The following is a 27,153-nucleotide window of genomic DNA, read 5'->3' on the forward strand; positions in this document are numbered from 1 at the left end:
AAAGAGTGTGGCAGATAATGAAAGTTATAGCGAAAATCTAAGCAAGAAGAAGATGGATGTGATCCGTGAAAAGTTCATAGAAGCAAAACGTCTGGTAACGGATGAGAAACTTCGTCACTCGAAAGAGTTCCAAGATGCAATGGAAGTTCTAAGTTCCAACAAAGAGTTGTTCCTTGAGTTTCTGCAGGAGTCAAATAACTTCTTCTCTGAACATCTTCACGATTTTCAGTCCGTCCCCTCGACTCCAGAGACTAAGAGGATCACTATTTTGAAGCCCTCGAAGGTGACTGAAAAGTTAGATGGGCAAGTTAAGAAAACAGCCGATGCATCCAAATTGAGCAGCAAGAACATTGAGTTTGGCCTTCCTTTATTCAATCAGATGGTTGAAGAATGCCCGGCACGGAAAACACGGATAGTCGTTCTGAAACCTAGTCCGGGTAAAGGCCATTTTGCAAGGGCTTTGGCTTCATCATGCCCGACATCTCCAAGAGGGGGGGCACATGGTGAAGGCTATAGAGACGAACTGGACGAATTTGAGGAGAGGGATGCGAGAAATGTGGCAAGGAGAGTGACGAAGCAGATACATAGAAATCTGATGGAACATAGAGATGAAACCGTCCAATCCTCCGTCTTCTCGAATGGCTATATCGGCGACGACAGCTCTTTTAACAGATCCGAGAATGATTACTTGGTTGAGAATCTCAGTGACTCTGAGATCATGTCACCAGTTTCTAGGCATTCATGGGATTATGTCAATAGGTATGATAGCCCTTACTCTTCCTCCCCCTTCAGCAGAGCCTCGTGTTATCCGGACTCCTCTGTTTGTAGAGAGGCCAAGAAGCGGCTTTCTGAACGGTGGGCGTTGATGGCATCCAATGGGAATTTCCAGGAGCAAAAGGGTATTGAGAAGAGCTCTTCTAGTACATTGGGTGAGATGCTCGCTCTTTCGGATCTAAGGAACGATTTGAGAAGAATTGAAGAAGGGACTGATGGTAGTGAGCGAGGTCCTAGATTTTCTACATCGTGCTTAGCAAGTAATCTCGCTAGAGTAGAAGGCGATAGCAGATCTCCTAAAGGCCTTGAACGGTCGAAATCAGTTCCCGAATCTTTGACAGTCTACAAGTCGAGTCTCGATCTTAAAGTTGGCAGCAAGGCCAAAGTTCCCGAGGAGCTGACAAAGTCGAAGAGCGTAAAATGGTCGCTGAAAGGGAAAGTCTCGAATTTCTTTTTCTCCAGGAACAAGAAATCCATCAAGGAGAAATCGAGCGTGTCTCACTGTAACGATGAATCTCGAATAGTAAATCCCGAGACTCCATATTCTCGGGCTAACGACGAATCTCGTGCATCTGTTTCGGGCGATGATGGCTTCCTCGAACAATGCCAAAGCATATATTCTCAGGAGGTTAGTGTAGATTTTCCATGGCCTTATACAGCTGCTTCTTAAAACATTGTTGCATTGTATCATTGTTTTTTTCAACAACGTTCCTTTTCATTTTTTCCCTTCGACAGGCAGACGTATCCACTTCAAAGCCACCACCTTTGCATGGGAATGCAAGTGAGCGTGGTGACCAGCCAAGTCCGATATCAGTCCTAGGAACTTCTTTCGACGACATTGACAGAATCGTGCCCGAATCCTCTATCTTGTTCAAACCCGCTTCGCCCGGTTAGTGTCTCTCTTTAACTTTTTTTGCCTCGAGTTCATCGGATTCATAATCTTTACCTATTCAAGGATCGTGGCAACCAGGGCCGGAGATTTCTTCGAAGTCGAATATAATCAACAAATCACCTCCCATAGGGTCTTTTTCTCGCACCCTTTCACGAGATGACTCGCGGGCAGAACCAACAATGGCAACCCGATACTCGTCTAAACGCTTCGTTTCATCACAAGACACTGAAGACGTAGAAGAAGACTGGCGCCTACTAGTCAATACGCTCTTATCCACCGCCAATCTCGACGGCGATGAGTCGCTCTCGGAAAATCATCTATCGAAATGGCACTCATTGCAGAGTCCGTTAGACCCATCACTGAGAAACAAGTACACCAAGACGGATGACTCGGAGACGGTCAACGAGGCGAAACGGCAGCGACTCAGCTCAAGCAGGAAACTGGTGTTCGACCTCGTGAACTCGTTTTTGCTCTCGGAACTAACGACAACAGGGTTCGGTAGAGGAAAGGAAACGGCATTGGGAGACAGTGTGAGGATCTGGATGCAGGAATGGTTTTCGGGGAGGAGGAAAGTGAATTGTGGGGATGAGGAGGATGGGGACGGGGACCTGAGCAGTTTAGCGGTGGATAGGGCGGCTCGGGCTGAAGCGGCGGAGGAGGGAGGGTGGCCGGAGAACAAGAGAAGGGAGGTAGATGGTGTTGGGGAAGGGTTTGAGGAGAAGTTGCTTGAGGAGCTTTTGGAGGAGACAGTGAATGATTTGACACAAATGGCGACAGGATCGTGAAGAGTGAATTCAGTACTCTCTTATCATTAATTATATTTTTATATTAATTGCCTGTGTTGTTAACCGAATTTTATGGTTCGTGATCACGAGTGATATTTTGTTTGTATAAAATTAAAATTTTAATATATTTTGGTAATTTCCTCCCAAAGTGTTGTTGGGCATTCTTTTTTTTTTTCTTTTTCCGGGGTGTAATTTTACTATTTAAAAATTGAAATCGGTTTAGCCAACTGCTGGTTTCGGAGATGTGATGCTTTGTAATCTTAAATTTCGTAATTGTAAATATATTTATATTGTTTTGTAATTTATCAACGTTAATGTGAAAATTAAAGATACCAAATTTCGATGTGAAAGAAAATCAAAAGAAGATTCTAAAATTTATAAAAGCTAGGAGCTGTTCCCTTTGTAAGAAGAATTGGGCATTTTGCAAGGAAAACTCAAGACGGAAGAACACATCTTTATTACTCGTCTCCTCTTTTCTCCCTTCACAAACCCTAGTAGTAGAGGCAGAAGAAACTCGAAATCACCGATTCCCTCGTCGATTCTTCTCCTCTATCGTCCTCTCGGAAATGGCGGAAACTGTGGCGGAATCAGATAAGGCGGGGCAGACGGGACCTACAGGTGGAGAAGAGCAGAGGGCTCTAAAGGACAAAGGCAATGAACTCTTCAAAGCCGGGAACTATCTCAAAGCCGCTGCTCTCTACACTCAGGCGATCAAACTCGATCCTTCTAATCCTACTCTTTACAGGTTCCTCCTTTTTTTTTCTGACTGGGTTTTGGTGGGTTTGCATCAAAATGCTGACTTGAGGTGTTTCTCAGAACTTCTCTCGAATCGGTGTACAACAAGCTCATATACACTTACTGGAAACCATATTCATTTCTCGCCTGTCTATTCAATCTGTGAACCAATGGGTTGCCCATCACTTGGCATACGATTGTGGATAGCTCCTTCTTTCACTAATTTCTATGCATTTTTCAAGTTTTCAGCTTCTGAACGATCGGTTTGTTTTCCTGTCGGAAACTAGATTCGGTTGGTCCCGCTCTTTGAAAGAGGGTAATGTGGAGAAAATCCAAAATCAGAAGGACCTAAAAAATTATCTCAAGGCACGATATTCTAGTTTCGCAATAACCAGTCATGTAAGCATGTAGGAACACAAAACTGAAAAAAGAGAATTACCATGAAATGAGACTGCACCCAGCATCACTCGCCGATTCACCGCTACTGGTCCCGCAGGAGGAATCAGCGTCCAATCTACTTTCACCCCACAGTTTCCTTGGTAAATACTTGGTCTTTGGTGAAATTTCCCTCTGAACTAGCAAGCTAAAGACACTCCTACCACTAAAAAATTTATATACAAGCCAGGATTTAGAGTGATCCATCCAGCTTTAGCCAAGTAAAATGTGAGTTAAGGGTGCTAAAAGCTTATTTGGTAACTCCAACTAAACAAATGCAAAGACAAGGCAGCTCAATTCAGCAAATTAAGCGTTTCGTTTTAAGAATCTCTCTGTAAAACCGTTACAGTAGTAGAGGACTTTGCTGATGTATGTAACTCAGGGAAATATGTCATGATGTTGAGAACTAATGCTGGGATTCTGCTACCCTTGTTAGTTGTTGCTTGCAGAAGATTTTGCTAGGTTAGGTCAATTGAGTGTAATAACTTTTTCACAATGTGATGCAGTAACCGAGCTGCAGCTTTTCTGCAGTTAGTTAAGCTTAGCAAAGCTCTAGCTGATGCCGAGACGACTATCAAACTCAACCCTCGATGGGAGAAGGTAAAAAGAAAACGAACCCATTGTTCTTTCCCAAATCATTAGGATCTTTATATGAAACATGGCTTTCTGATGTGTGTCTTTAGGGGTATTTCAGAAGAGGTTGTGTGCTTGAAGCCATGGACAAATATGAAGACGTAAGCCTCTCATTGTTTCGTTCTTTCTTCATTTCCCTAAACCCCGAAATCGTAACATGAAATCGGTGCTATCTGGTTGTCATGTTTGGGGACAGGCCTTGGCGGCGTTCCGGATGGCCCTGCAGTGTAACCCACAGAGTGCAGAAGTTTCTAGAAAGATCAAGAGGCTTGGTCAGTTGCAGAAGGATAAACAACGAGCTCTAGAAGTTGAGAATTTGAGATCGAATATCGACATGGCCAAGCATCTTGATGGTTTGAAGTCGGAAATGGTGAGTCTTTGTATTCTCCCGGTGGATACCTGGAAACTAACATCAAACCCTTGTGGAACCATTCTTGATGCATACATTCTTACAGTAGTGGATGCAATTTTTATTTGTCCTTACCCCTTAAAATCAATCCTCTTGTTGAACCTCTCCATATTAACTCTCGCAGTCTGAAAAGTATGGAACTGGAGCATGTTGGGAAGAGATGTTTTCTTTTCTCGTCGAGACAATGGAAACGGCAGTGAAATCATGGCATGAAACTTCTAAAATCGACCCGAGAGTCTTCTTTCTTCTCGACAAAGAGAAAACGCAAACCGAAAAGTATGCTCCTGCAGTGAACATCGACAAGGTATACACAGAGACAGATATGATAATGAAACCGAGTTGAATTCAATTGAACAAAGAGAATTATGAAAAGAATGAGACTGTTTTTCGTCTTCTGATTAACTGTTCATCATTACTGCGCAGGCTTTTGAATCGCCACAAACACACAGCAGCTGTTTTACATTCCTCAGGCAATATGCAGAGGAGTCATTCTCTAAAGCTGCTTGCTTGATAACACCAAAGAGTATCATATCCTACCCACAGGTAAAGGAAGGTGTTCTCTTCTTCTTTCTCTTTGCCAATGATTCGGGTTTTCTTATAAAAAGAAAAAAAATCCATTTTTCGTGTAAGTTGTCTTTCTTGTGGAGTGTGTGACAACAGGTGTGGAAGGGCCAAGGTTCAAGGAAATGGAAACTCGGACAGAATGATGGATTCTTCGTTCAGTTCGAGTCTCCCTCTGTTCGAAAACTCTGGTTCATCCCAAGCTCCAAGGAAAAGGGCCAAACTTTGTGCAGGTATGTATACATACATACATACATACATTGATATATATATATATATGTATATATACACGTATTCATGTGTAAAGATGCAAACTTTTCGTGCCTAAAACTTGGGAGATATACGTTTTCAATGCGGAATGGATTGGTTTCAGGGAGCCTCAAACGCTGGAGATGAGTGCACATGAGATTCTTCCTCGCATTTTCAAGGAGACACCCAACAACTCATCATAGTTTCGATTCGAGCGTCTCCTTCCACAATGCTGTTTTTTTTTTGGGTTATTAAAAAAAAAAAAAAAAAGGAAACCCCTTGAGATTATATGAGCAAGAATTGAAACTAAAAATTTTAATTAATTTTGTTTTGTTCCCGAAAATACTCATAATATGTTTAACCATAAGTGTTTATGTATTTGATTGTTTAATTTTACATTGCTATAGAGGGGGAAAAAATAAAGAAAGAAAGGCCTTATTCATTGAAAAAAAAAACTTATTAAAATTTACAAGTGAAATGTTAATTTAATTAAGTAAATAGATTCTGGTATATGTTTATGTTGCATTATCTTATTCTTTATGGATGGATTATAGAATAAACCTTCGGCTGCAAAACATTTAATTTTATAAATATATTTGATCATTATTTTCGTAGTATTGGATTAAAAACAAATTATATGTTTTTTGTCCTATATTTATTCAAACATCAAAACAATGATAAGATTCTTCGGGGTGCGAAAGAGCATTTCACAATGAAGTTGGTCGGAATCCATGCAGAAGAGAATGCACAAAATAGAAAAAATTAGACAATATTCGGCCAAGGGCTAAATAATCACATTTTTTATAAATAAAAAAAACTTATGGAAACCCAAATGATATGTAAATTGGCCCGTTATTAGTATTTATGTCCGAAGTTATATTTTCGAACTCGATATATATTTTTTTATTATTACTACAGAATATGAATACATTGGATAAATAAAGTGAGATTTCTGTTGTGAAGTAAAGTAATAATAAGAACGGGTTTTAAAAAAAAAACAAAAGGTGAAAGGGACAAAAGGCTGAAAGCTGTGTTGTGGTGTGAAGACAGAAACACTGTTGGAATGGACCCACACACACACATATATATATATATATATGTATGTGTGTATATATATAAACATTGGATTGTGTTTTCATATGATGACGTTAGCCAGTCACGCCTACACGTGCACATTATTGATCTCCCACTTCACTCACCCAACCCCCAACACAAAAAAAAAAAGTAGTGGGAACAAAATCGAACAAAAAAAAAATCCATGACATTTATATTCCAATTCATTAAAAGTATGTTTTCGTTTTCACATCTAAGCGAATTAGCGATGGATAATACAGTGATAGAATTTGCAATAATTATATTACGTATATTGATTCTGAATATGAGGGTATCATTTGCAGATTCTTCATTTAATTTGGAGTGAAAAACAGAATAAGTTCAAAAAATGTGAAGATTTGAAGATAGTTGTGTCATTCTGTAATTAAAGGGGAAAAAAGTAAGTAAATGATATTTTTTGTTGTATATGAAAAATTCCAATTCTTTAAATAGATTGTGGAAATTCATAACATACAGACATAATTAATAAACATAACAAACCAAATTAATGTTTATAACCGATAATATTGACAAATCAATAACATGACCCACCAACCAAAACCAAGCAAGCCAGGCATAACTAATTGAAAACCGGCCAGAATAAAGCATTCTTAAGTTGGTTGGTCCAGTTTATAAAAATTAGAATAAAACATTTAAGACAAAAATAAAAAGACATCGCATAATGCTGATCGATTCATCATTTCTACAAATGATTTGACCTTGTTTGCATGATCAATATCATGTAATAAATTTGGGTTATATATATATATATATGTATATATGCTTTTCTGATTATTAAAACTCTTCCCATTCTTAATTATAACTATTTTTTTTAATTCTAACATAAGAAATAGCAATTATATAAGGCTTTAATCGTAATTAGTATATTTTTTTTTACGTGCAAACCGCGAGAATCGCCAGACGAACGCTAGTGAAATCGAAATTAGTGATCACCAATGACATAATGCCACGTGGAAGATACTACGGACCGTACGATTAAAGCACCCAAAACTGTACCTCAACCGCCGATCCGCCCATCCCCCTCCTTAAATACTCGAAAGCTTCACATAACCTCCCCCACTCTCTCTCTCTCTCTCTCAATGGACAAAACCGTCGGAGAATTGTGGAAACCGGAGGCGCTTTTCCGACCACCGGAGACGCCAGTGGAGCCCATGGAGTTCCTATCGAGGACGTGGAGCGCCGCCGCTCTGGAAGTCTCTAGAGCCGTCGCGTCGCCGCAGATGCGCGTCGCCGATATCCGTGGCGAGGATGACGTCACGCCGGCGCCGGAGGATGACGTCACGATGGTGCGTGGGGAAGAGAGCGGCGTCGTTTCTGGGAACCCCTTCTCGTTCGCTTCATCGGAGACTTCTCAGGTGGTCATGGAACGTATCATGTCTCAGTCAGTGAGTATCCTTTTTTACTCATAAATACTTCAAGAAATTTTCTCTGAGATTTTCTTGTTTCTTTACAATCCATTTCTTGTATTCATATTTTGATTGACAGCCGGAGATTGCATCGCCGAGGACTTCAGGGAGGCTTTCACATAGTTGCAATTCGTTTTCAGACAGCCCTCCGGTCTCTCCCTCCGATTTCAAGGTCTGTTATCTTCTCACACCGGAAGCTCTTAACCGGTTTTTAAACCAAATAAATGCTAAACTGGATACAAAACCGAACCGAACCATCTCCGTTCTTGTCACTTGCTTGCTTCATTCACAAGGAAAAAATCTTTAGGAAACGATGCTGAAAAAGCGCTTTCATTTTCATGGGCATTTGGCTTTGGGGGTTATTGGATAAAATTAAGAGTTTGTGGGCTGAAATAGTTAGATCAGTTGAAGTTGTGGGTCTATCATGCAAATAATTTTGAACTCGTTGACATAACAAAAAGGCTAGGCATGGAGAAACATAGCGAACACTAAACTCAGGCTTTCTCTTCGACCAAAGCATTCCTTTGTTGTCGGATTTGCGTCTTCAGGTAAAAAAGTAATTTAAACACTTCTCACCACTTTCGGTATTTCATATATTTTCATTTTTTTTAATGACACGATGGAAGTTGAAATGATATCCAGTAAGAAAACGTATTATTTTTTTGTTTTTTACCCGAAATATTTTATAAAAATATTCGAGGGAAAAAAAACTACTTTAGCATATTAAGAAATTCTCGTTTTTATTTTGAAAATCATTAATTTTAAGATTGGATTAGTGCTTCTTTTTTTTTTCTTTCTAAACGTACGCTGGGATTTCCATGCAGCACTTCTACCGCATTAACCCATCCGTCAACGCCCATTTACATCACTCACCCTCCGCCGCCGCCTCCGGCAGCAGTGGCTCCAAGACCGTCGGACGGTGGCTGAAGGATCGGAGGGAGAAGAAAAGGGAGGAGGCGCGGGCCCATAACGCCCAGCTCCACGCCGCCGTGTCCGTCGCCGGAGTTGCGGCGGCCGTAGCGGCGATCGTCGCCGCGGCCGCAGCTCAGTTGAGTTCCGGAAAGGACGGAGAAATGGCCAGGACGGACATGGCGGGGGGCTCCCCCCATTAGGATTTAAAAAATCTTATAGAAATTTCTAACCCATATCAATAAACAAAGAAAAATAAAATATCTTAAACCTAACAAAAAAAAACTTGGCTTTACTTCATAGATATTCAGATAAAATATATTTACTGTTTTTTCTTGTTCACATAAATTTGTATTGTGGCTCTTTTATCCCTCTTTTTATATTGTGGTTTAAAAATTCTTTCACAAATACAAGGTTTGTTTAAATAAACAGAACCACAAATATTTTTAAAAAAAATCCAGGGAAAGTAACAAAAACAAATCAGCCGAGATATCGAACCGTACACGTGGCGTTCATCGATGGGAGAGACGAACTGCTATATATTGAACTTGAATCCTTCAGATGAAGTAAGTCGCAACACGGTATCAGCAATGGCTCTCGAGGTGAGTTTCTTTTCTTCTTTACACGGAGCTAAGTTCCTTCTGATTCTGGGTTGAATTTGAACATTTCTGCTAAATCTTCTACTATTTGTTGGTTTATCGGACTTGTCAGCTTGATTCTGGGTTTGGCCTTTGATTTTGTTCGGGATCAATTTAGGTTTTTTTTTGTCATGTTTGGTATATTCGATTTCTCCGAATTGAAAAGATCGTGGTGCTTTATTTGAAGCTAAATTCTCAATCGTATGTTTGGGTTTCATGGATTTGAATTTTGTTTGTGCTTTTGGGGTTGAATGAGGTATAGTGATGATTTTTTGTAATGTCGAATCTTGAAGCAGGGGACATGGCGGTGGCCTCCGCCGCGACGCTGGTGGCGGCGCAGTGCGTGGAGGCGGCGGAGGCGCTTGGGGCCGACAGGGAGCAGTTGGCCGCCGTCGTTGGCTCCGCCGTGAATGTCCGCTCCGCCGGAGATATCATGACGTTGACCGCCGCGGCGGCCACAGGTACTCTCCACACCAATACGACGTCCTCTCATATACCCCCAAAGTCTCAAATTTATATCAATTTATTATCAAGTCCGTGAATTAGAAACATTTACTAATAAACCCCAAATTTCATGAATCGCAATTATATACCTTTAATACCAAAATTTCCCTAGGTAACGCTTTCTTTGTAAAAGCAGCATTGAGGGGAGCAGCTACACTGAAGGCGAGGGCGTTGAAGGATGTATGGAACATTGCGGCCGTAATTCCAGTGGATAAAGGAACGGCAGTGGGAGGTTCGTGCGTTGGTTATGGCGCCGAGTTCATTCCTGATGATACTCTCTTTGGCATGTGCAACAGAGATTTGCTCGCCAAAGGCTGTGGACTGCTCAAGCGCACCCGCAAAGGTTCATTTCTGTGAAAATGGATTCGATTTTATGTCGAGAATTCGATATATTTCCAGTCGTATTGGAGTTATGGGTTTTTTTTCAAATGATTTGCAGGCGATCTTCATTGGAAAATAGTTTCGGTATATGTGAACAGAACAAACCAGGTCAAAGAAATAGTTTGTTTCTTTTAAGTTATGAGATAAATGTTATAAAAGTGGAATTTAATGTTTGGTATTCTAATGTTTATATATAGTATTTTTCTGCGCAGGTAATGTTGAAGATGAAGAGCAAACATGTCGCCGGGACCATCACGAAGAAGAAAAAGAGTGAGTGATAGATACGTTGCTTCCCTCTTACTCTTTGTTAATGTGAACCCAAGTAATCAAATGTCAAAAGGTACAAACTTTGTGATAAAATTATGCACAAAAAGTTGAATAAAGATCCAAACTTTTGCCGAACCCTTGTCTAAATTTGCAGTCTAAGTCACGAACTCATATGATGAGTCCATATGTTTCATCGATGATTATATCCCGAGTGGCGGTTAATTCTGTTAGATGTTATCGCTCTTAGTAGTTTCTATAACTCGGCTAGTGTTGTACATATACACAGATGTGGTAGTGGATGTGGTGAGGAATATTCCGGCATGGCCTGGCAGAGAGTTGATGGGGGGCGGGGAGAATCTGAGGTATTTCGGGCTAAAGACAATGGAGAGAGGAGTGATTGAGTTCGAGTGCCGAAGCCAAAGGGAATATGATCTTTGGACAAAAGGTGTTTCCATGCTCATATCCTCTGTTTCAGATAGAAGGTGCGGACGTTGAGAGCAAAAAGGGCGGTGGATTTTGTGTGAATCAGAAAGGAAAATTGGGGGGAAGAGGAGGGGTAAAACGGATATTTTCACTTTTTATGGGGTGATTGTGTAATAGTGTAATACATGAAATGTGGACCTTTCTGAACAAGAATAGATCTTTGTGGGAGAAAATATAATTATATATATCTTCCTTATTTTGTAAGTTTGGGGCTGATTTGGTTTCGCATTGTAATTGGGCTGATCTATTGGGCCTAAGAAATTGGGCTTTGAAGCCCAACTAGTGCCATGGATACCGGAGGGTTATTTGGTAAATTTTAATCTTTCCAAAATTAAAATTAAAAATTCACTCATATCATCTGAGATGTGTGACTGTGTGTGTGTGTATATATATCAATAATGATAACAAAATTAGGATTTAAAAAATCTTATAGAAATTTCTAACCCATATCAATAAACAAAGAAAAATAAAATATCTTAAACCTAACAAAAAAAAACTTGGCTTTACTTCATAGATATTCAGATAAAATATATTTACTGTTTTTTCTTGTTCACATAAATTTGTATTGTGGCTCTTTTATCCCTCTTTTTATATTGTGGTTTAAAAATTCTTTCACAAATACAAGGTTTGTTTAAATAAACAGAACCACAAATATTTTTAAAAAAAATCCAGGGAAAGTAACAAAAACAAATCAGCCGAGATATCGAACCGTACACGTGGCGTTCATCGATGGGAGAGACGAACTGCTATATATTGAACTTGAATCCTTCAGATGAAGTAAGTCGCAACACGGTATCAGCAATGGCTCTCGAGGTGAGTTTCTTTTCTTCTTTACACGGAGCTAAGTTCCTTCTGATTCTGGGTTGAATTTGAACATTTCTGCTAAATCTTCTACTATTTGTTGGTTTATCGGACTTGTCAGCTTGATTCTGGGTTTGGCCTTTGATTTTGTTCGGGATCAATTTAGGTTTTTTTTTGTCATGTTTGGTATATTCGATTTCTCCGAATTGAAAAGATCGTGGTGCTTTATTTGAAGCTAAATTCTCAATCGTATGTTTGGGTTTCATGGATTTGAATTTTGTTTGTGCTTTTGGGGTTGAATGAGGTATAGTGATGATTTTTTGTAATGTCGAATCTTGAAGCAGGCATGGTTCATGGATGATAGCAATGAGGACCAGAGGCTTCCTCATCACCGCAACCCGAAAGAGTTCGTTCCTTTGGATCATTTGGCAGGTCCCCTTTAATATCTTGCTTGAATTTTCTTGAACGGTGCTGTAATTTGGCGTGCTTCCATGTGTGATCATCTATATATTTCATACATATTTGATATTGTACCCTCTGGTCCGGTTTAGGAGAAATTTTGATGTGTTCTTCTGAGCAATGCTTTCTGAAAGTTGTGATCAGTTCTATTGTTTATCTGTGTTTCTGCAATTTCTTTTGATGATATGAAGTAATGGGTAGGCTGTATTCCGCAGAGTTGGGAGTGATGTACTGGAAGTTGAACCCTGAGAACTACGAGAATGATACCGAACTGCAGAAGCTTAGGGAAAACAGGGGATACAATTACATGGTGCGTGGATTACTTCATTCTCATGCCTCTTGTAGGTTATGGTCAGAAATTACAATCCTTGATCCTTTATGCTGTCGTATCAACTAGAATTCGTAGACGTTTAATCATGGGTTTGCTTTGAAGTAGCTGTCGTAGCTAGGATGGGTGAGTGAGTGGAGGGGGAAGATGGCGAAGAGTACAATATAAAAGAATTGCCCCTTGTCTGCTTGTCTGTTTTGGGGAATTGTTGTTGTTGGAACTGATGAGACAATAGGGAAGGCGACTAAGAAGACAATTGAAAACAATCATCTTTTGTGCAAATTTAGATGGAAACAGCTCATGCTATGTTCATACCAATGTGTGCAAATTCGTGTATAAAACTCATCCCATCAGTTTACTATATAACCTACTATTCAATCTTTTCCTGGTTAGCTTGAGATCATAACACAAGATTTATTTCTTCGGTTTAATGCAGGACTTGCTGGACTTGTTCCCAGAGAAAGTCTCAAACTACGAAGAGAAGCTAAAGAACTTCTACACGGAGCACATACACGCGGATGAAGAGATCCGTTACTGTCTGGCAGGGAGCGGATACTTTGATGTCCGAGACAAGGATGACCGATGGATCCGAATCTGGATCAAACCGGGTGACCTCATCGTTCTACCAGCGGGAATCTACCACCGGTTCACACTCGACACTACCAACTACGTCAAGGTAAAACTCATTCCCAGATAGAAGGGTGTTATTATATCAGAATATTGGATCGCGGGTTGTAGTTTAATTTGTTCGGTTTAGTTCGGTTATTTCTGGTTTGATTTGGTTAAGGAATTGACGGTTGGATGGGTTTGCAGCTGATGAGGCTGTTCATAGGAGAGCCGGTCTGGACAGCATATAACCGGCCTCAGGAAGAACACCCAGCAAGGAAGGAGTACAAGAAGAGCTTCACCAACAAGTTTGGAACACCTATCGAAACTCACTAGACCTCTTGGTTCTACTGTGTGTTGTCTTTTAGTTGAACTCCAACAATTATGCAATGGATGCGATATGGATAACATGAGGAAAATACTGCAGCCATACCATACGGTCTTGGTCATGTCATATATTATCTGTGGATGTGATCCGAATAATTTAAATATCCGAATTTTTGGAATAGTTTTGAAACCGGTTTTGTTTGGTAATTTTTGTCTATCTATGGTTTGGTACATTTTTTTTCCTCATTTAGAATGGAAGGTGCTAAGATTAGCATATAGAGGGGGTGATTTACATTACTGAGATAATTAGGGTAAATCGGTAATTTGCATCAAAGTAGATTAGTCAAAATTTACTTTCCTTCAATAATTGGAAAGCTCTTAACAAATTTACCCTAAAACAATGTAAAAATTGCGTAAATGATAGTCAAAATTGATTACGAAGCTGTATGCTACAAATAGTAATTATAAAATTGTTAAAACAAAAAAAATATATTTTTTTAAATTTTTTGGGGATATAAATTAAATTCTTGGCGTGACTCCACGAAAACCTTTCACGGTGTCGACCGAGGGCATAATGGGCAGATGCTTATGGGCTTCTTCTTCTACATAGATCCTTCATCCGTCCATGGGCCCACCGACACCTATCATTATTATTATCATTATAATAATTATTTTTGTTTCTCCAACACTGACGGTTGTTATTTCGAGCGAAAACAATAGTAATATATTAAATTAATAGTTTAGAATATAACAATCGGCACCAAAAGTTAGGGAACGTATCGCGATGGTACACCTACATGTGTCGACTCGGTGTGGAGTTTCAATAAAAATAATAATATTAATATCCATCGACATCGCTTCTTTGTCTGGCGAAACATTTCGTGACAGTGTCATGCCACGCGTCGGCAGAATATGGACATTAAGAATTTTTTTGGAAGAAAATAAGATTTAAATTTGAGTAATTAAAACCAAACTGTTATTACATTGTATTTGAATTTAGGTCCAATAACATATTATTATTATTGCATGAAATGTGAGTTAAAATAATATTATTATTTAGTTATTTGATTAAAAAAAAAATGTCCACGTTGATGGCTATTGTTCTGACAGAGCGAAAATGGAGAAAAGAGACTCAAAAGGAAAAGGCCGAAATAAAAGATTTGGATAATATATTTGTCGCAAAGAAAAACGATTTCTCGTATTTAATATGATTGGGCGTTTAAGGCATGTTATAAGCTCCTCTTTGTCTTGATAAATGAGCAGGTATACCAATCTTGTGTTAAAATAAATATTAGATTTATTATTCAAATGATTTTTTTAGAGATCCGATCAGTACTCCATTCGTTTATTTCATAAGATGGCTATATTTAAATCTTTTCTACTTTTTTTTTATATGACAAGTTTAAAGCGGCAAAAAAAATAAATAGGCTCAAAATGATTATTTTTTGTACTCATCCATATTTGTAGAAAATTGATTTATTCAGAGAGGCGATAGAAGAGGGAATTTTCAAACCCTGTTTTTGAAGATAAAATAATATTTTGATTTTTCTAGTAAAAAAGGATAATCATAAACAAAAAATACATACAATCCTTCCAATAAAAAACATGCCAAAAATTACCTCATTTCCCGATATAGGAATTAGCCTTTTTCTCATTGGCCAAAACCATAGTAAATCAAATTAAATTAATTAAACAAACTCAAAAAAGTTATTTAAAAAAAGAAAAAGAGGAAAGAAAGCATGTTGCTATTTATAAATTATTATAAACTAATCTTCTCTCACGTCTCATCTCTCTCTCTCTATGGTGTTGTTCTTCATGTGAACTTTGATCCCTAAAGTTTCCACATTTGGAAACTTTGAAAGAATCCATCTGTAATTTCGTTTGTCCATGATCTTCAGCTTTTGTTCTTTTCTTCTTCTTTTTTTACTGTGAAAACCCAGGTTTGCACATTTGTCAAAAATTATCAGATTCCTCATATTTTACTTGAGTTTTCTTCTTGATAGGCTTCAATGGGAGATAACCTTCCGGCTCCAATGGAGGGTATCCATGAAACAGGACCACCACCTTTCCTGACAAAGACTTACAACATAGTCGAAGATTCGAGCACGGACCAGATCGTGTCATGGAGCAGAGGCAACAACAGCTTCATCGTCTGGGATCCCGAGACTTTTGCCTTAACTCTTCTTCCCCGATACTTCAAGCACAGCAATTTCTCTAGCTTTGTTCGACAACTCAATACCTATGTGAGCCATCCTTCTTCTTCGGTCCATGTGTGTGAATTTAGTGTATACATCTGTTTGTTCGGACTCAAAGTCCGATGATTTCTGTTGGGTTCTTCAGATTCTTCCATAAAGTTTAAAACTTTACGAGTTTCGGACGATGGGTTCGCTTGTTGGTGCAGGGATTTAGGAAGGTTGATCCAGACAGATGGGAGTTTGCAAATGAAGGGTTTCTAAGAGGACAAAGGCACCTCCTCAAAAACATCAGGAGAAGAAAGGCATCGTCTCAACCTCACACCCAATTCCAATCTCTGGATTCGAACAACAATATCGAAGTCGGAAGATTCGGTCTCGACGGAGAAATCGATCGTCTGAGGAGAGACAAAAGGGTTCTGTTCGTGGAACTGGTGAAACTGAGACAACAGCAACAGAACATCAAAACCAGTGTTGAGTTGATGGAAGAGAAGCTTAAAAAGACAGAGATGAAACAACAGAGGATGATAAACTTCCTGGCGAGAGCGATGAAGAGCCCTGGTTTCCTACAAAACCTTATGATTCGCGAGGGAGAGATCGACAAGAAGAGAAGACGGCGTATAGATCAAGGGCAAGGGAAAGATGTGCAGTCATCTGTTTATAAGAAAGCTGTTAATGCTACGTACATTTCGTCGGTTTTCTTGAAGCATTTGATTGAGAGCTGCAAAAGCGAAAGCCTAGAGGAGTTGCATCTTTCTCTGGATGAAAGTGAACCAGTTCCACAGGGTTTTGTGATGGGTATGACTTAGCCAAGTATATTTTATCAACTTCTAACAATTGGAGTTTAGGTTCTGAGCATAATTTCGTCAGGCTTCTATTGGCTTACTTAGTGTTTAAGTGCAGATCAGAACATTGAGAACTTTGTCATGCACGGCGTGTTGAGCTTCATAGGATCAACAGATGTTAGGTATGACATGAATATTATATATCTTTTTCCTTTTTATCTAGTTTTTAGATATTTCATTCTCCTGATTTTCATCATTTATTTGGCAAGTCCCAACTCCTATCTTCTACATCAGGAACTGTTGAACTTCATGGGAAAAGAGCTGAACAATGTAGCCGATGAAGAAGGCGATGCCATAGCCACGTTCGTTAAGGTTGAGCCTGAGGAGTATGGCGACATTGCCGAGTTTGGATTGTGCAGCCAGTTCGAGGGAGATGCAATGATGGAAGATCAAAGGCAGGAACTTGGAATGGAGATGGATCATATAGATGGGCTTTGGGACGATTTGTTGTTGAGTGATGAGATCCAGAAAGAAGAGGTGTACAGTTTGGTTTAGGATAATTTTCTGATATTCAAAATCATGTTTGCCGGTTATAAGAAAACAAAGAAGAAATTCAAATAGAATAACAAACCGGTCCAATGATAAACCAAATCGATTAAACCGGATTTAACAATAGTTAACCGGCCACATAGATTCTCGTAAGAGTCTATAAATTTACTGTTTCAGTTTTTTTTGTGTGTTTTTATTCATTTTGCATCATGAGAAGAATGGATGAATAAATTTGGGCCGAACTAAAAGCCCAAATATACATTAAGTTTGATATTGGGCCTGGGTTTGGGCTTATGAACATACAATTAATGAGCTGAAGTCACCGACGGGATGAAGGCGGTACGGTAGGCAGGAATCAACAACTCATCAGTGGTTAATAACTCCCAAACCCATTATCTTTTGTTTCTCCACGAAGTAATTAATATCATATTAATTAATTAATTTTACTGTAAATGCCATTCTGTTTCTGTGTGTGTAATAATATCATATAAAGCTTTTCTTCTTAAAAAATACACTTGAAAAAATATAGATTCCATTAAAAGAAAGATAACAGTAGATAAACAAAACTGGTACTGAATTACTCTGAAAATGGTATATATAGCATTTTTCAGTATTATTACGTAATTAAATTATATTTTATATATTTTGCTCTATATATCATATTTTTTTATATATCCACATAAATGTGTATATCTATGGATACTGTTCATATATTTATATTTATGTACACATTTTTTGTTACTAACACAAACAAAAGCAATCAATAATGTTTGGTGCGCGTTGATTTGGTAGCACGTAGGAATAAGCATGTAGTTTTCTCTAATTTACGAAGTAGGAAATATATATAATATAGTTTATGGGATATTATTTTGTCGTATTTTCGGGTTTAATAAATTACGTAAAAACAGAAAAAAAAAAGGTTCAAAACTAAATATAAACATTATCAAAAAGGAAAAAAAAACGCGTCATCTCTCTTTCTCTCTCTAAACCCTTCGTTTCTAAGCATTTCGTTTTCACTTTGAATTTTCAATTTGTGTTATCTCAGATTTAGATCCAGGAGGAACAACAAGGGCTCTGCATTTCTCCTTTCGCGGTTCGTAATGCTGTTGATCCTTATCAGGACCGAGTTGCAGTACGAGATCGCTTGTCTCGCTCGTGGATCCTAGTTGACTCGGTGAGGACACCGGAGAAGCCGACTGCGAGATCCTCGACATGGGAGGCGCGCCTTCGACGCCGCGGAACGACGGCGGAGATGCTCCGACGGAGTATCTCATTGCTACTTTCGTCGGTGAGAAATCGTTTCCGCTGGCGTCTGATTTCTGGAACAAGCTCCTCGAGTTACCGTTGAGTTCCCGGTGGCCCAGTGATCGCGTTCATCAAGCCTGTGAGCTTTTCGGTCAGTGATTTTTGTGTACAATGTGTTTTATTTTCGTGTTCCTGTGTCCAATTTGTTGCAAATTTATGTGGATTTGGGTGTACATTCGATGAATATTATTGTCTGTAGTCAACAAATTTACGCTGTCGGTTTGATACTTTGGTTCCGATTTTCTTGTACCATTTCTTGATGACTGGTCGTTGAAGCATATTAGTGCGAGATTAGATTTTAGATCAATGGATATGGTTAGGATTGGCAAGGAATTAGCTGTCGGTTTCAGTAGGTTGGGTGTACGAGTAATTGTAGTTGAGTGAGAGAAGATGTTGATGTCTCATAGCAACCGATTGAATTATATGAATGATAGGGATATAGTTTGAGTCTGATAATCTTTTCCAAATCTTTTTCTTTCCGGCTTTCTGCAGCACAAAACAATGGCTATACTAGGCATCTGGCAAAATTATTGATCCATCTGTCATGGTGTTTGCACGAGCTTCTCACGCCTTCTGGTGTGCAGTCATCTGTTTATAAGAAAGCTGTTAATGCTACGTACATTTCGTCGGTTTTCTTGAAGCATTTGATTGAGAGCTGCAAAAGCGAAAGCCTAGAGGAGTTGCATCTTTCTCTGGATGAAAGTGAACCAGTTCCACAGGGTTTTGTGATGGGTATGACTTAGCCAAGTATATTTTATCAACTTCTAACAATTGGAGTTTAGGTTCTGAGCATAATTTCGTCAGGCTTCTATTGGCTTACTTAGTGTTTAAGTGCAGATCAGAACATTGAGAACTTTGTCATGCACGGCGTGTTGAGCTTCATAGGATCAACAGATGTTAGGTATGACATGAATATTATATATCTTTTTCCTTTTTATCTAGTTTTTAGATATTTCATTCTCCTGATTTTCATCATTTATTTGGCAAGTCCCAACTCCTATCTTCTACATCAGGAACTGTTGAACTTCATGCTTGTAGCAATGTCAACACAGCTTCTTTCTGGGCCTTTGCCTGGACCAAGAGATGTGAACCCTTTTATTGATGCTGCAATGGCTCAGGTACAAGTCAAAATTGTCATTTCCCTCCTTTTTTCCGTGGTTATCATTGTTTTACCTATCAGTTTCCATGGCCTTAGTTTGGTTGTATAATATGCAGGAAAAGTCTCTGGTTTGTCTGGTGGTCAAGAGACTGCTACTGAATTATATCCTCCGACCTCGTATTCCTCCAAATGCAAAATCCAATTTATATTCAGATGGAGATCCTCCGGGTGTTTTGGAAAGAGTTGGTTCTGCAGCTGGTACGGTGTTTCATTTTTTTATGCGTAATATTATTATGCTTTCGTGTGCATGTTGACCTTTGTGCCTTTGGTTTTTACTTTGGGGTTACAATGTGTTTCCTTACCGTACTAATCAAGCCCTTTTCTATTGTGTATGCAGCGACGTTTGTGTTATTGCCTTTGAATTATCTTGTCAATTCTAGTGGCGAGGGATCAAAAAACCCACTTGTAGAGGGTGGCCTTCATGTTTTGCTAATCCTCATTAACTATCACAAGTGTATAACGACGGATGAGTCTACAACAGATAAAAGCGATGACAGTGCAAATTCAGACTCAGTTTCAAAAGCGCATGCCTTCTTCTCGGACAATCCCTATAGCAAGGCTCTAGCAAATGCTAGAGACATTGAATGTGAGATGATCTGTTGTTTGTTAATTTACTTTTTCTTTTTTTCCCCTCAAGGGTACCAAAGTTATTCTGGCATCTAAACTATTTCCCTTTTTGCAGTTGACCGCACAGATGTTGAGGGAAATGCTCACACGGGCCCACTTGTGCGAATACCATTTGCTTCTCTATATGACACTCTTGGCACGTAAGTTTGGTTTCATCAATAGTTCAATGAGATCCCTACTAGAAATTCCATAAAGGAGTCAGGCCATGCAGGTGTTTGGCTGATGAGAGCGCTGTCTTGCTCCTCTACTCAATTCTGCAAGGGAACTCTGACTTTTTGGAGTATGTTCTGGTGCGGACTGATATGGATACAGTGGTATGAATTGCCGCTCTATATTTCATGTGTTGATATCACTGTTGTGCCCTTATCATCTTATGTCCCTCAATTTGTTTTGACTCTAGTTGAGATAAACCCCATGTGTTGCCTTGTTGATGATTCATGACTTCTTTTTCTCCTTTTGATGGATAGTTGATGCCCATTTTGGAAGCATTGTATAATACTTCAAGGAGAACATCAGCGAATCAAATATACATGATGCTGATAGTACTTCTGATGCTTAGTCAGGATTCATCTTTCAATGCAAGCATCCACAAGATCGTAAGTATTTTGTTTCCAATTTTAGAGTTCAAAATGTTTCACTCAATTGCAATCTTTCTTACTATGTTGCCAATTTGGATAGATTCTGCCGAGCATTCCCTGGTACAAGGAGCATCTCCTCCATCAGATATCTCTGGGTTCCTTAATGGTTATCATTCTCATAAGAACAGTGCAGTACAACCTATCTAAGCTGCGGGTATGGCTTTAGATTCATATCTTTGTTGAAGCAGTTTTGTTCCTGATATGCTCTTCATTGCTTTGGTGGTTGTGGACAACTATTAAGGGATCCCTCTGGGAGAATAGGACTTGAGTTTATATACTAAAATGAAAACATAACACTTTGTTTATTGGGCTGCAACAGGATGTGTATCTGCATACTACTTGCCTCGCGACTCTGGCTAACATGGCACCACATGCCCATCACTTAAGTGCATACGCCTCACAGAGGCTGGTCAGCCTTTTCTACATGCTTTCTCGGAAGTATGCATCGTTTTTAAGTGACTTGAATATTCCTGCCTTTTTTTTATCTGGCGTGTGTTCCCTATTGTGATTTTATTTTGAACATTAATTTTGGATTCAGGTATAATAAATTATCAGATTTGATTGATGATAAGCTGCAGAGCAACAGAGGGAGCTCAGCTGGACAGGATGGGGTTTCCGAGGATTTGGTAGGACATAGTTGTACATTCAGTCAGAATAACATAGGAACACCGTTGGCTCTTTATTTGTGCATCGTCTAAAGTCTTGTATTTTATGGATTTCAGGCAGCAGAATTGCAGATCTACACTGATTTCTTGAGAATTGTTCTAGAAACGTTGAATGCAATTTTGACATATGCCCTACCGAGAAATCCTGAGGTATCACTTATCATGTTCTTCGCATCATTTTCTTTTTAATTTGGTTATTTTGGTTTCCTGCTCTACTAAGGCTAGATTTGGTTTCTCCAGGTTGTCTATGCAGTCATGCATCGGCAAGAAGTGTTCCAGCCATTCAAGAATCATCCCCATTTCCATGAGCTGGTTGAAAATATATACACAGTACGCTCTGTCACAATTCCACAAACCTAATCATTTAATCTTTCTGCCTTTCAGAAAGAACAGAGCTTCTCAATATGGAAAACGCTAATCAGATCCATTCGCTACGTTGTTTTTTCTCCACTCAATGACTTAAACCAACCGATCATAATCTAGTTTCCTTTCTAGGTCTTAGACTTCTTCAACAGCCGCATGGATGCCCAAAGATTGGAATCATCCGACAGGGAATGGTCAGTGCAGAAAGTTCTTCAATTCATCATTAACAATTGTCGTTCTTGGCGAGGCGAAGGCATGAAGGTAGGCCCATATAATTACTGAGAAATAGTCTAATCATTTTTTCTTTCACTAAAGTTCTTCAGGCTCTTAATATGTGTCTCTCTTTTAACACGATGACAACAGATGTTTACTCAACTACACTTCTCATATGAACAAGAGAGCCATCCTGAGGAATTCTTCATCCCGTACGTTTGGCGGCTAGCTTTTTCCCGATGGTAACGATTTTACACGACATCCCTTTCTTTTCTTTTTCGTCGTAACACTATATTGCGTATGTTGACTAACAATGCCATGCTCTTTTCCTCCTTCACCTCATTTCGTTCCTCTTGCTGCAGCGGATTCAGTTTCAACCCTGGCACCATTAGCTTATTCCCAGTTGAACATCAAGCTGAAGTAAGTTTTTTTCTCACCCAAATATTAATAATTACACTGAGTTTCTGTCTGTGGATTATAGATAATATTTGAAGTGTACAATAAGATTTTTTTATAATCTGGCCTGCTTATAATCATGCCTATTCAAAACGGTCTGGTGAATATTGCATCTGGTGGCATCAACATCAGATAAATCATTGGTCCCTTAAGCCCCTATTTGCATTTGTAGAGAGAGAGCTCATGATTTCCATAGATGAGATGTTCTCAGAAAGGAATTAACACGTTCTAGTAAGCAGACATCGACCTACCTATAAGCATGGAAACGATTATTTTGCACCCTTATGCTTTTACATCGTGTGTTCCGATCACGGTTTTGATCGATAGAAACTCTGATTTTTTTCGCAGAAACAGATCGACAACAATGGCGAATCCGAGGGGCATGAGAAGGAACAAGACTCGAGCTCGCGGAGAATAGTCTTCGATCCATAGTGTGAGCTCGATTCAATCTCTTTATCTCCATATTTCTTCCACACTGTTTTTTTTTCTTCATTGTCGAGCAGTATTTGTCATGTGCGTGTGTGTATATAAGTTTAGGAAGATTGAATAAGATCTTACAAAAAGTGCGTAATTCGTCTCATTCTTTTCTTTTTTTGGTTTTGGTGTCCTAATAGGAATCAATCTCCGATGTAGATTTCATTAGCAAATGGCAGATGCTGTCGTGTAATAATGAATTTGTGTTACGAACTTACTATCCTCCTGCCCTGCCTGCGTATAGACTATAGACTTACCAGCTTTTCAGCTTTGCGGGTTTTTGACAGAGTCCGTCGAAAAGCGTGAGTCAACGATCGTTTCGTTGACTTCATCACATGTGCCCTTCTTCCTCAGTTTATTAATTTTTTTATTTATTTGCTATTCATCAGATATGCCAAGTGGCGCGTTCTCGCCACGTCATTTTCGTGCCTGGATAAAAGATCTTATCCTCTCGAAAGACGATTCTGCCCCCTAATGAAATTCGCATCTTTACTTCAATTATAGAAACAAGAACCAGTTCCTGATGTTACGTGATATTTTTATTACAAGATGAATCTCCAATTGTTAATAAATTAGCCGAAATAAATATTAATATTTTTGGATCCGCCATATGTAATTATAATATTCGTAGTGTCTGGGTACGGAAGGAAGACGAAACAAAAAATCTGTAGTTGCGAGACCCCTTTAATCTTGCGACGCGTGTCCACCAAGTGAGGGTAAAATAGGAACACAAAATTACAGCTTCTCTCTCCTAGATTCCTATATAACTTTCTCGCTATTTTCTCCCGTTTTCCGTTGCAGATTTTCTCTCTGTCCAAACACACGCTTTCCTTCTCTCTCGGATAAGAAAAATGCTTGCTGTGTTCAAGAAGACGGTTGCGAAATGCCCCGAGGAACTGCAGAGCCCGCACTCGACTCAGCACTCGACTGAGTCGATGTGCGCGTTGAAAGACGGGTTCCTGGCGAGTCACTTTGACTCAGTTCATCCGAATTCCGTCACCGCTAATCTCGGATCCTCTGGTCTGTTTGCTTACTCGCTCGCTAAGCAGAATCCGCTTCTTCCGAGGTATACAATCAAGTTTCTCATCCACTGTATCTTTGCGTTTGATCTGGGGATCTGTTTCTTCGCTTGATCTGATTGTTCTCTTCTTGATATCGCCTCGGTTGCTTCTTGCTGCTTTCTGTTCCCTATTGGGATTTTGATTTGAAATTTAGGAGAATATATGTTAATACAGATATTGATGATGATGATGATGATCTTGCTAGTTTTGAGTTTCGAGACATACTACTGCTTCGTTGATCCGATTGTTCGTTCCTTGATCTGTAAAGGATTCCGATTTTTCTTTTTCTTTTTCTTGACCAAGTCTTGGTCTTTTTTCTTGTGATGGTGATGGTGATGGGGTTTATGACGGTGATGACTATTCGTGTGTAAATTACCTTCCAAGTTGAAAAGTAAACTCTCATTTCAACTGTGTTTGGAAAGTTTACGGTGAAAATATCCGCAGAAATTATAACAAGGATATCAAAGTTAATTAAATGATTTACACCTTTATCTCTTCTTTTTGTATGAGAGTTGATGGATAGATCTCTGGTACATTGTTTATTTTGTAAAAGATTATGGGAATGGAAATGAATTTTTGTGGGAATGTCACAGATTATTTGCGGTGGTGGACGACATTTTCTGCCTCTTCCAAGGCCACGTTGAGAACGTTGCGTTTCTGAAGCAACAATACGGGTTGGGGAAAGCAGCAAACGAGGCAACCATTGTGATTGAAGCCTACAGATCTCTACGTGACCGTGGCCCTTATCCTGCTGACAAGGTTGTCCGAGATTTCCAGGGGAAGTTCTCTTTCATTCTCTTCGATGCCTCCAACAAGACCGTTTTCCTCGCTGCTGTGAGTTTCACAACTGTTCTTGCCCTTTAACAACTCATTTACCCTCTTTTCTAGATTTGCCATCCTGCCCACAAAACACCGTGTTTGTCTTGTTTGAATATAAGCAGTTAAGGGTGACTAATATGGATCCTGGCCTCGGTTGAGTTGCATGATTTGTTTAGGATTATGTTTTGGTGTATAGTAGGTTGTGGATATAAAGAAAACTCTATGGATGAGAATGTCTACTTTATGTACACTTACACAGAAAGCAACCACTGGAGAACAAGAAACATCAAATCTCAATTCCAAAGTTTTGATTTTTATAAAATTGCTGTCGGTGACATGTGATGGGCAGGATGCGGAGGGGGGAGTGCCATTCTTTTGGGGAAGTGACGGGGAAGGACATCTTGTTCTCTCCAATGACTCCGAGATCGTGAAGAAAGGCTGCGGCAAATCTCATGCTCCCTTCCCCAGAGGTAAGTAACGTTATATATCTATCTACTAAGAAGATCAAAACGTGTGCTTTGTATTTTGTTGATGGGTCAGGTCTGTCTGTGTAATATATATATATATGTATGTATGTATATATGTATATGTATAGGTTGCTACTTCACATCTTCGGGGGGATTGACGAGTTTCGAGCACCCGAGGAACGAGCTGAAGGCGGTGCCAAGGGTGGACAGCTCAGGCGAGTTGTGTGGGGCGACGTTCAAAGTGGACGCCGAGGCTAAGAAAGACAGAGTCGGAATGCCAAGAGTAGACAGCTCTCACAACTGGTCCGGACATATCTGAACCAGACCCATTGCGGATTTGTACATTTTTAATGATCTAATGTCTTTTTGTACCAAGTCTTGATGTCGATGGATGCTTTTGAATCGTGTTGTTAAATACACTATTATGTGACAATAAATTTTTTTACTAGTATAATTCGTGTGGAATCCAAAGAAATAAATTTGGGGATATAAGGTTTTTGGGTAATACCTTGAACGTTCTTTAGGTTGGAAAAAACTCACGAAAAAGAAAAAAAAGGGGAATAGCGCGTGAAGAGTAATTATTCATTCGGTAGATACGTTGTGCCCTCGTTACGGTCCCTCGGGGTTCTAGGGTTTCTCTCTCTCCCGTTTGAAGCAGGAGCGCATTCTCTCTCTCTCCTTCTCCGTCGCTCCTGCCATCTTCCTTCAATCTCTCCCCTCGCAGCTGTTCTTCTCTTCATCTTCAATCAACTTAATTTTCTCTCTCTCCCTACAGATCTCGTTTTTCCCCTCTGGCTACGTGGTCGGTTTTCCTCGAATTCGTCTCTTCTGGGGGTGGAATTAGTTGAATTTACCCGGGTTTTTTCCGCCTTGTTGGTGTTGAGATCCAATGCAGGTCTCCGATTCCTGTGCGGTTTCTTCTGAGGTTTTTGGGAGTGATAAAAAGCCGGTGAAGAACGAAGAAGCTTCATGTTTGATCGAGGAAGCCGGCGTGGATAGAAGCGAGAATTGCCGTACCGGTGATGGTATCGGAAGTGGCGTCAGGAATACGGAGGATGAGTCGGTGATTGATGTTTCTGGTCAAAAGCTAGAGTTTCCTCTGCTGGAGAATTCGGAGGATTCCGTGAAGGGTTTGTACTTTTATAGGAATGTTTTCAGTTTGATTCCTAAATCAATTGGAGGGCTTGGGAGATTGAGGAAGTTGAAGTTTTTCGGCAACGAGATTGATCTCTTTCCGTCCGAGTTGGGTAATTTGGTGGATTTAGAGTATCTTCAGGTGAAGATATCGTCTCCGGGTTTTGGCAACGGTCTGTCCTTGGACAAGCTGAAGGGTTTGAAGGAGCTGGAGCTCACTAAGGTTCCAAGACAATCTTCGGCTTTGACCATTTTGAGTGAGATTTCTGGGCTCAAGTTCTTGACCAGGCTCTCTGTCTGTCACTTCTCGATTAGGTAAAGACGTGTTTTTTATAGCTTCTGTTTCAGTTTATGCAGTTAATTTATCAGCTTATTTTGTTGTGTAATACAAAGAAATAGCTATCGGTTAAGGAGAGGAGTGTTCTAATGGAGGAACAGAGGATGGCTTTTCGGTGTCGAAACTCGGTAGACTTTTCAGGAGGACGTAAGTTAGAAAATCTATTGTCTGGCATATCGGATTTCTGCTTAGTGCAGTGTATTTTGGCATTCCG

The 27,153-nt window shown here is 39.5% G+C and overlaps 8 protein-coding genes and 1 long non-coding RNA gene across 12 annotated transcripts in view; all 9 read left to right on the forward strand.

Moving 5' to 3' along the window:
* Nucleotides 1-2,678, forward strand: part of LOC104826058 — a 4,813-nt gene extending 2,135 nt beyond the window's left edge. The window contains exons 5-7 of the mRNA XM_010558570.1: nt 1-1,402; nt 1,510-1,663; nt 1,745-2,678. Coding sequence (XP_010556872.1) covers nt 1-1,402; nt 1,510-1,663; nt 1,745-2,451 — 2,263 coding nt within the window. The 3' untranslated portion in view covers nt 2,452-2,678. The remainder of the gene's footprint in view (nt 1,403-1,509; nt 1,664-1,744) is intronic.
* A 195-nt stretch (nt 2,679-2,873) lies between these two features.
* LOC104826059 (hsp70-Hsp90 organizing protein 1) lies at nt 2,874-5,808 on the forward strand. The gene is made up of 8 exons (XM_010558571.1): nt 2,874-3,196; nt 4,128-4,221; nt 4,305-4,355; nt 4,451-4,624; nt 4,788-4,967; nt 5,087-5,206; nt 5,324-5,457; nt 5,598-5,808. The coding sequence occupies exons 1-8, from the start codon at nt 3,018-3,020 to the stop codon at nt 5,674-5,676; spliced, it is 1,011 nt and encodes a 336-aa protein (XP_010556873.1). The 5' UTR covers nt 2,874-3,017; the 3' UTR covers nt 5,677-5,808.
* A 1,845-nt stretch (nt 5,809-7,653) lies between these two features.
* Nucleotides 7,654-11,488, forward strand: LOC104826061 (VAN3-binding protein). Its single transcript, XM_010558573.2, has 8 exons — nt 7,654-7,971; nt 8,072-8,164; nt 8,817-9,080; nt 9,841-10,000; nt 10,180-10,386; nt 10,483-10,532; nt 10,637-10,694; nt 10,978-11,488. Exons 1-8 carry the CDS (start codon nt 7,666-7,668, stop codon nt 11,184-11,186), a joined length of 1,347 nt encoding a protein of 448 aa, XP_010556875.1. The 5' UTR covers nt 7,654-7,665; the 3' UTR covers nt 11,187-11,488.
* Nucleotides 11,489-11,916: 428 nt separating this feature from the next.
* LOC104826060 (1,2-dihydroxy-3-keto-5-methylthiopentene dioxygenase 4) lies at nt 11,917-13,902 on the forward strand. Its single transcript, XM_010558572.1, has 5 exons — nt 11,917-11,987; nt 12,320-12,407; nt 12,650-12,744; nt 13,199-13,438; nt 13,576-13,902. Exons 1-5 carry the CDS (start codon nt 11,976-11,978, stop codon nt 13,702-13,704), a joined length of 564 nt encoding a protein of 187 aa, XP_010556874.1. The 5' UTR covers nt 11,917-11,975; the 3' UTR covers nt 13,705-13,902.
* A 1,530-nt stretch (nt 13,903-15,432) lies between these two features.
* Nucleotides 15,433-17,553, forward strand: LOC104826063 (heat stress transcription factor A-6b). 2 transcript variants are annotated; one of them, XM_010558574.2, is made up of 4 exons: nt 15,433-15,566; nt 15,699-15,938; nt 16,097-16,531; nt 16,994-17,552. In XM_010558574.2, the coding sequence occupies exons 2-4, from the start codon at nt 15,705-15,707 to the stop codon at nt 17,225-17,227; spliced, it is 903 nt and encodes a 300-aa protein (XP_010556876.1). In that variant the 5' UTR covers nt 15,433-15,566; nt 15,699-15,704; the 3' UTR covers nt 17,228-17,552. The 2 variants fall into 2 exon arrangements, with proteins under 2 accessions (XP_010556876.1, XP_010556877.1); XM_010558575.1 differs by having other exon boundaries at nt 15,433-15,938; nt 16,994-17,553.
* On the forward strand, nt 16,537-16,984 carry LOC104826062. The gene is made up of 3 exons (XR_773685.1): nt 16,537-16,685; nt 16,791-16,854; nt 16,942-16,984. It is a non-coding gene; the product is annotated as an uncharacterized LOC104826062 (long non-coding RNA).
* An 880-nt stretch (nt 17,554-18,433) lies between the features above and the next one.
* Nucleotides 18,434-23,723, forward strand: LOC104826064 (dymeclin). Of its 2 annotated transcripts, none has more exons than XM_010558577.2 (19): nt 18,434-18,617; nt 19,019-19,258; nt 19,364-19,427; nt 19,515-19,644; nt 19,742-19,883; nt 20,023-20,271; nt 20,368-20,452; nt 20,524-20,626; nt 20,780-20,908; nt 20,991-21,104; nt 21,270-21,388; nt 21,489-21,576; nt 21,673-21,765; nt 21,856-21,945; nt 22,111-22,239; nt 22,342-22,433; nt 22,554-22,611; nt 22,996-23,080; nt 23,511-23,723. In XM_010558577.2, the coding sequence occupies exons 1-18, from the start codon at nt 18,434-18,436 to the stop codon at nt 23,077-23,079; spliced, it is 2,193 nt and encodes a 730-aa protein (XP_010556879.1). In that variant the 3' UTR covers nt 23,080; nt 23,511-23,723. The 2 variants fall into 2 exon arrangements, with proteins under 2 accessions (XP_010556879.1, XP_010556878.1); XM_010558576.2 differs by lacking the exon at nt 23,511-23,723 and adding an exon at nt 23,262-23,383.
* A 199-nt stretch (nt 23,724-23,922) lies between these two features.
* Nucleotides 23,923-25,922, forward strand: LOC104826065 (stem-specific protein TSJT1-like). Its single transcript, XM_010558578.2, has 4 exons — nt 23,923-24,187; nt 24,776-25,016; nt 25,351-25,471; nt 25,597-25,922. Exons 1-4 carry the CDS (start codon nt 23,973-23,975, stop codon nt 25,785-25,787), a joined length of 768 nt encoding a protein of 255 aa, XP_010556880.1. The 5' UTR covers nt 23,923-23,972; the 3' UTR covers nt 25,788-25,922.
* A 132-nt stretch (nt 25,923-26,054) lies between these two features.
* The window catches only part of LOC104826066, a 6,395-nt gene continuing 5,296 nt past the window's right edge, over nt 26,055-27,153 (forward strand). The window contains exon 1 of one of the 2 annotated variants that reach the window (XM_019204112.1): nt 26,055-26,917. In XM_019204112.1, coding sequence (XP_019059657.1) covers nt 26,358-26,917 — 560 coding nt within the window. In that variant the 5' untranslated portion in view covers nt 26,055-26,357. The remainder of the gene's footprint in view (nt 26,918-27,153) is intronic. The other variant, XM_010558579.2, reaches the window with a different exon arrangement.

This window comes from Tarenaya hassleriana, unplaced genomic scaffold (genome assembly GCF_000463585.1).
Source record: "Tarenaya hassleriana unplaced genomic scaffold, ASM46358v1 Cleome5, whole genome shotgun sequence".
Taxonomy (NCBI): domain Eukaryota; kingdom Viridiplantae; phylum Streptophyta; class Magnoliopsida; order Brassicales; family Cleomaceae; genus Tarenaya; species Tarenaya hassleriana.

What these genes read in the sequence shown, in the direction of transcription:
- LOC104826060 (XM_010558572.1), top strand. An exon ending in TCCTTTGGATCATTTGGCAG is followed by an intron (nt 12,408 to 12,649) that starts GTCCCCTTTAAT and finishes TGTATTCCGCAG; the next exon opens with AGTTGGGAGTGATGTACTGG. An exon ending in ACAGGGGATACAATTACATG is followed by an intron (nt 12,745 to 13,198) that starts GTGCGTGGATTA and finishes GGTTTAATGCAG; the next exon opens with GACTTGCTGGACTTGTTCCC.
- LOC104826063 (XM_010558575.1), top strand. Translation starts at nt 15,705, where the DNA reads ATGGGAGATAACCTTCCGGCTCCAATGGAGGGTATCCATGAAACAGGA. An exon ending in TTCGACAACTCAATACCTAT is followed by an intron (nt 15,939 to 16,096) that starts GTGAGCCATCCT and finishes TTGTTGGTGCAG; the next exon opens with GGATTTAGGAAGGTTGATCC. An exon ending in ATCAAGGGCAAGGGAAAGAT is followed by an intron (nt 16,532 to 16,993) that starts GTGCAGTCATCT and finishes ATGGGAAAAGAG; the next exon opens with CTGAACAATGTAGCCGATGA.
- LOC104826059 (XM_010558571.1), top strand. Translation starts at nt 3,018, where the DNA reads ATGGCGGAAACTGTGGCGGAATCAGATAAGGCGGGGCAGACGGGACCT. An exon ending in GTATCATATCCTACCCACAG is followed by an intron (nt 5,207 to 5,323) that starts GTAAAGGAAGGT and finishes GTGTGACAACAG; the next exon opens with GTGTGGAAGGGCCAAGGTTC. An exon ending in AAGGGCCAAACTTTGTGCAG is followed by an intron (nt 5,458 to 5,597) that starts GTATGTATACAT and finishes GATTGGTTTCAG; the next exon opens with GGAGCCTCAAACGCTGGAGA.
- LOC104826065 (XM_010558578.2), top strand. Translation starts at nt 23,973, where the DNA reads ATGCTTGCTGTGTTCAAGAAGACGGTTGCGAAATGCCCCGAGGAACTG. An exon ending in CAGAATCCGCTTCTTCCGAG is followed by an intron (nt 24,188 to 24,775) that starts GTATACAATCAA and finishes GGAATGTCACAG; the next exon opens with ATTATTTGCGGTGGTGGACG. An exon ending in TCATGCTCCCTTCCCCAGAG is followed by an intron (nt 25,472 to 25,596) that starts GTAAGTAACGTT and finishes GTATATGTATAG; the next exon opens with GTTGCTACTTCACATCTTCG.
- LOC104826064 (XM_010558577.2), top strand. Translation starts at nt 18,434, where the DNA reads ATGGGAGGCGCGCCTTCGACGCCGCGGAACGACGGCGGAGATGCTCCG. An exon ending in CTATATGACACTCTTGGCAC is followed by an intron (nt 20,453 to 20,523) that starts GTAAGTTTGGTT and finishes CAGGCCATGCAG; the next exon opens with GTGTTTGGCTGATGAGAGCG. An exon ending in ATGCAAGCATCCACAAGATC is followed by an intron (nt 20,909 to 20,990) that starts GTAAGTATTTTG and finishes CAATTTGGATAG; the next exon opens with ATTCTGCCGAGCATTCCCTG.
- LOC104826061 (XM_010558573.2), top strand. Translation starts at nt 7,666, where the DNA reads ATGGACAAAACCGTCGGAGAATTGTGGAAACCGGAGGCGCTTTTCCGA. An exon ending in GCTCAAGCGCACCCGCAAAG is followed by an intron (nt 10,387 to 10,482) that starts GTTCATTTCTGT and finishes AATGATTTGCAG; the next exon opens with GCGATCTTCATTGGAAAATA. An exon ending in CATCACGAAGAAGAAAAAGA is followed by an intron (nt 10,695 to 10,977) that starts GTGAGTGATAGA and finishes ACATATACACAG; the next exon opens with ATGTGGTAGTGGATGTGGTG.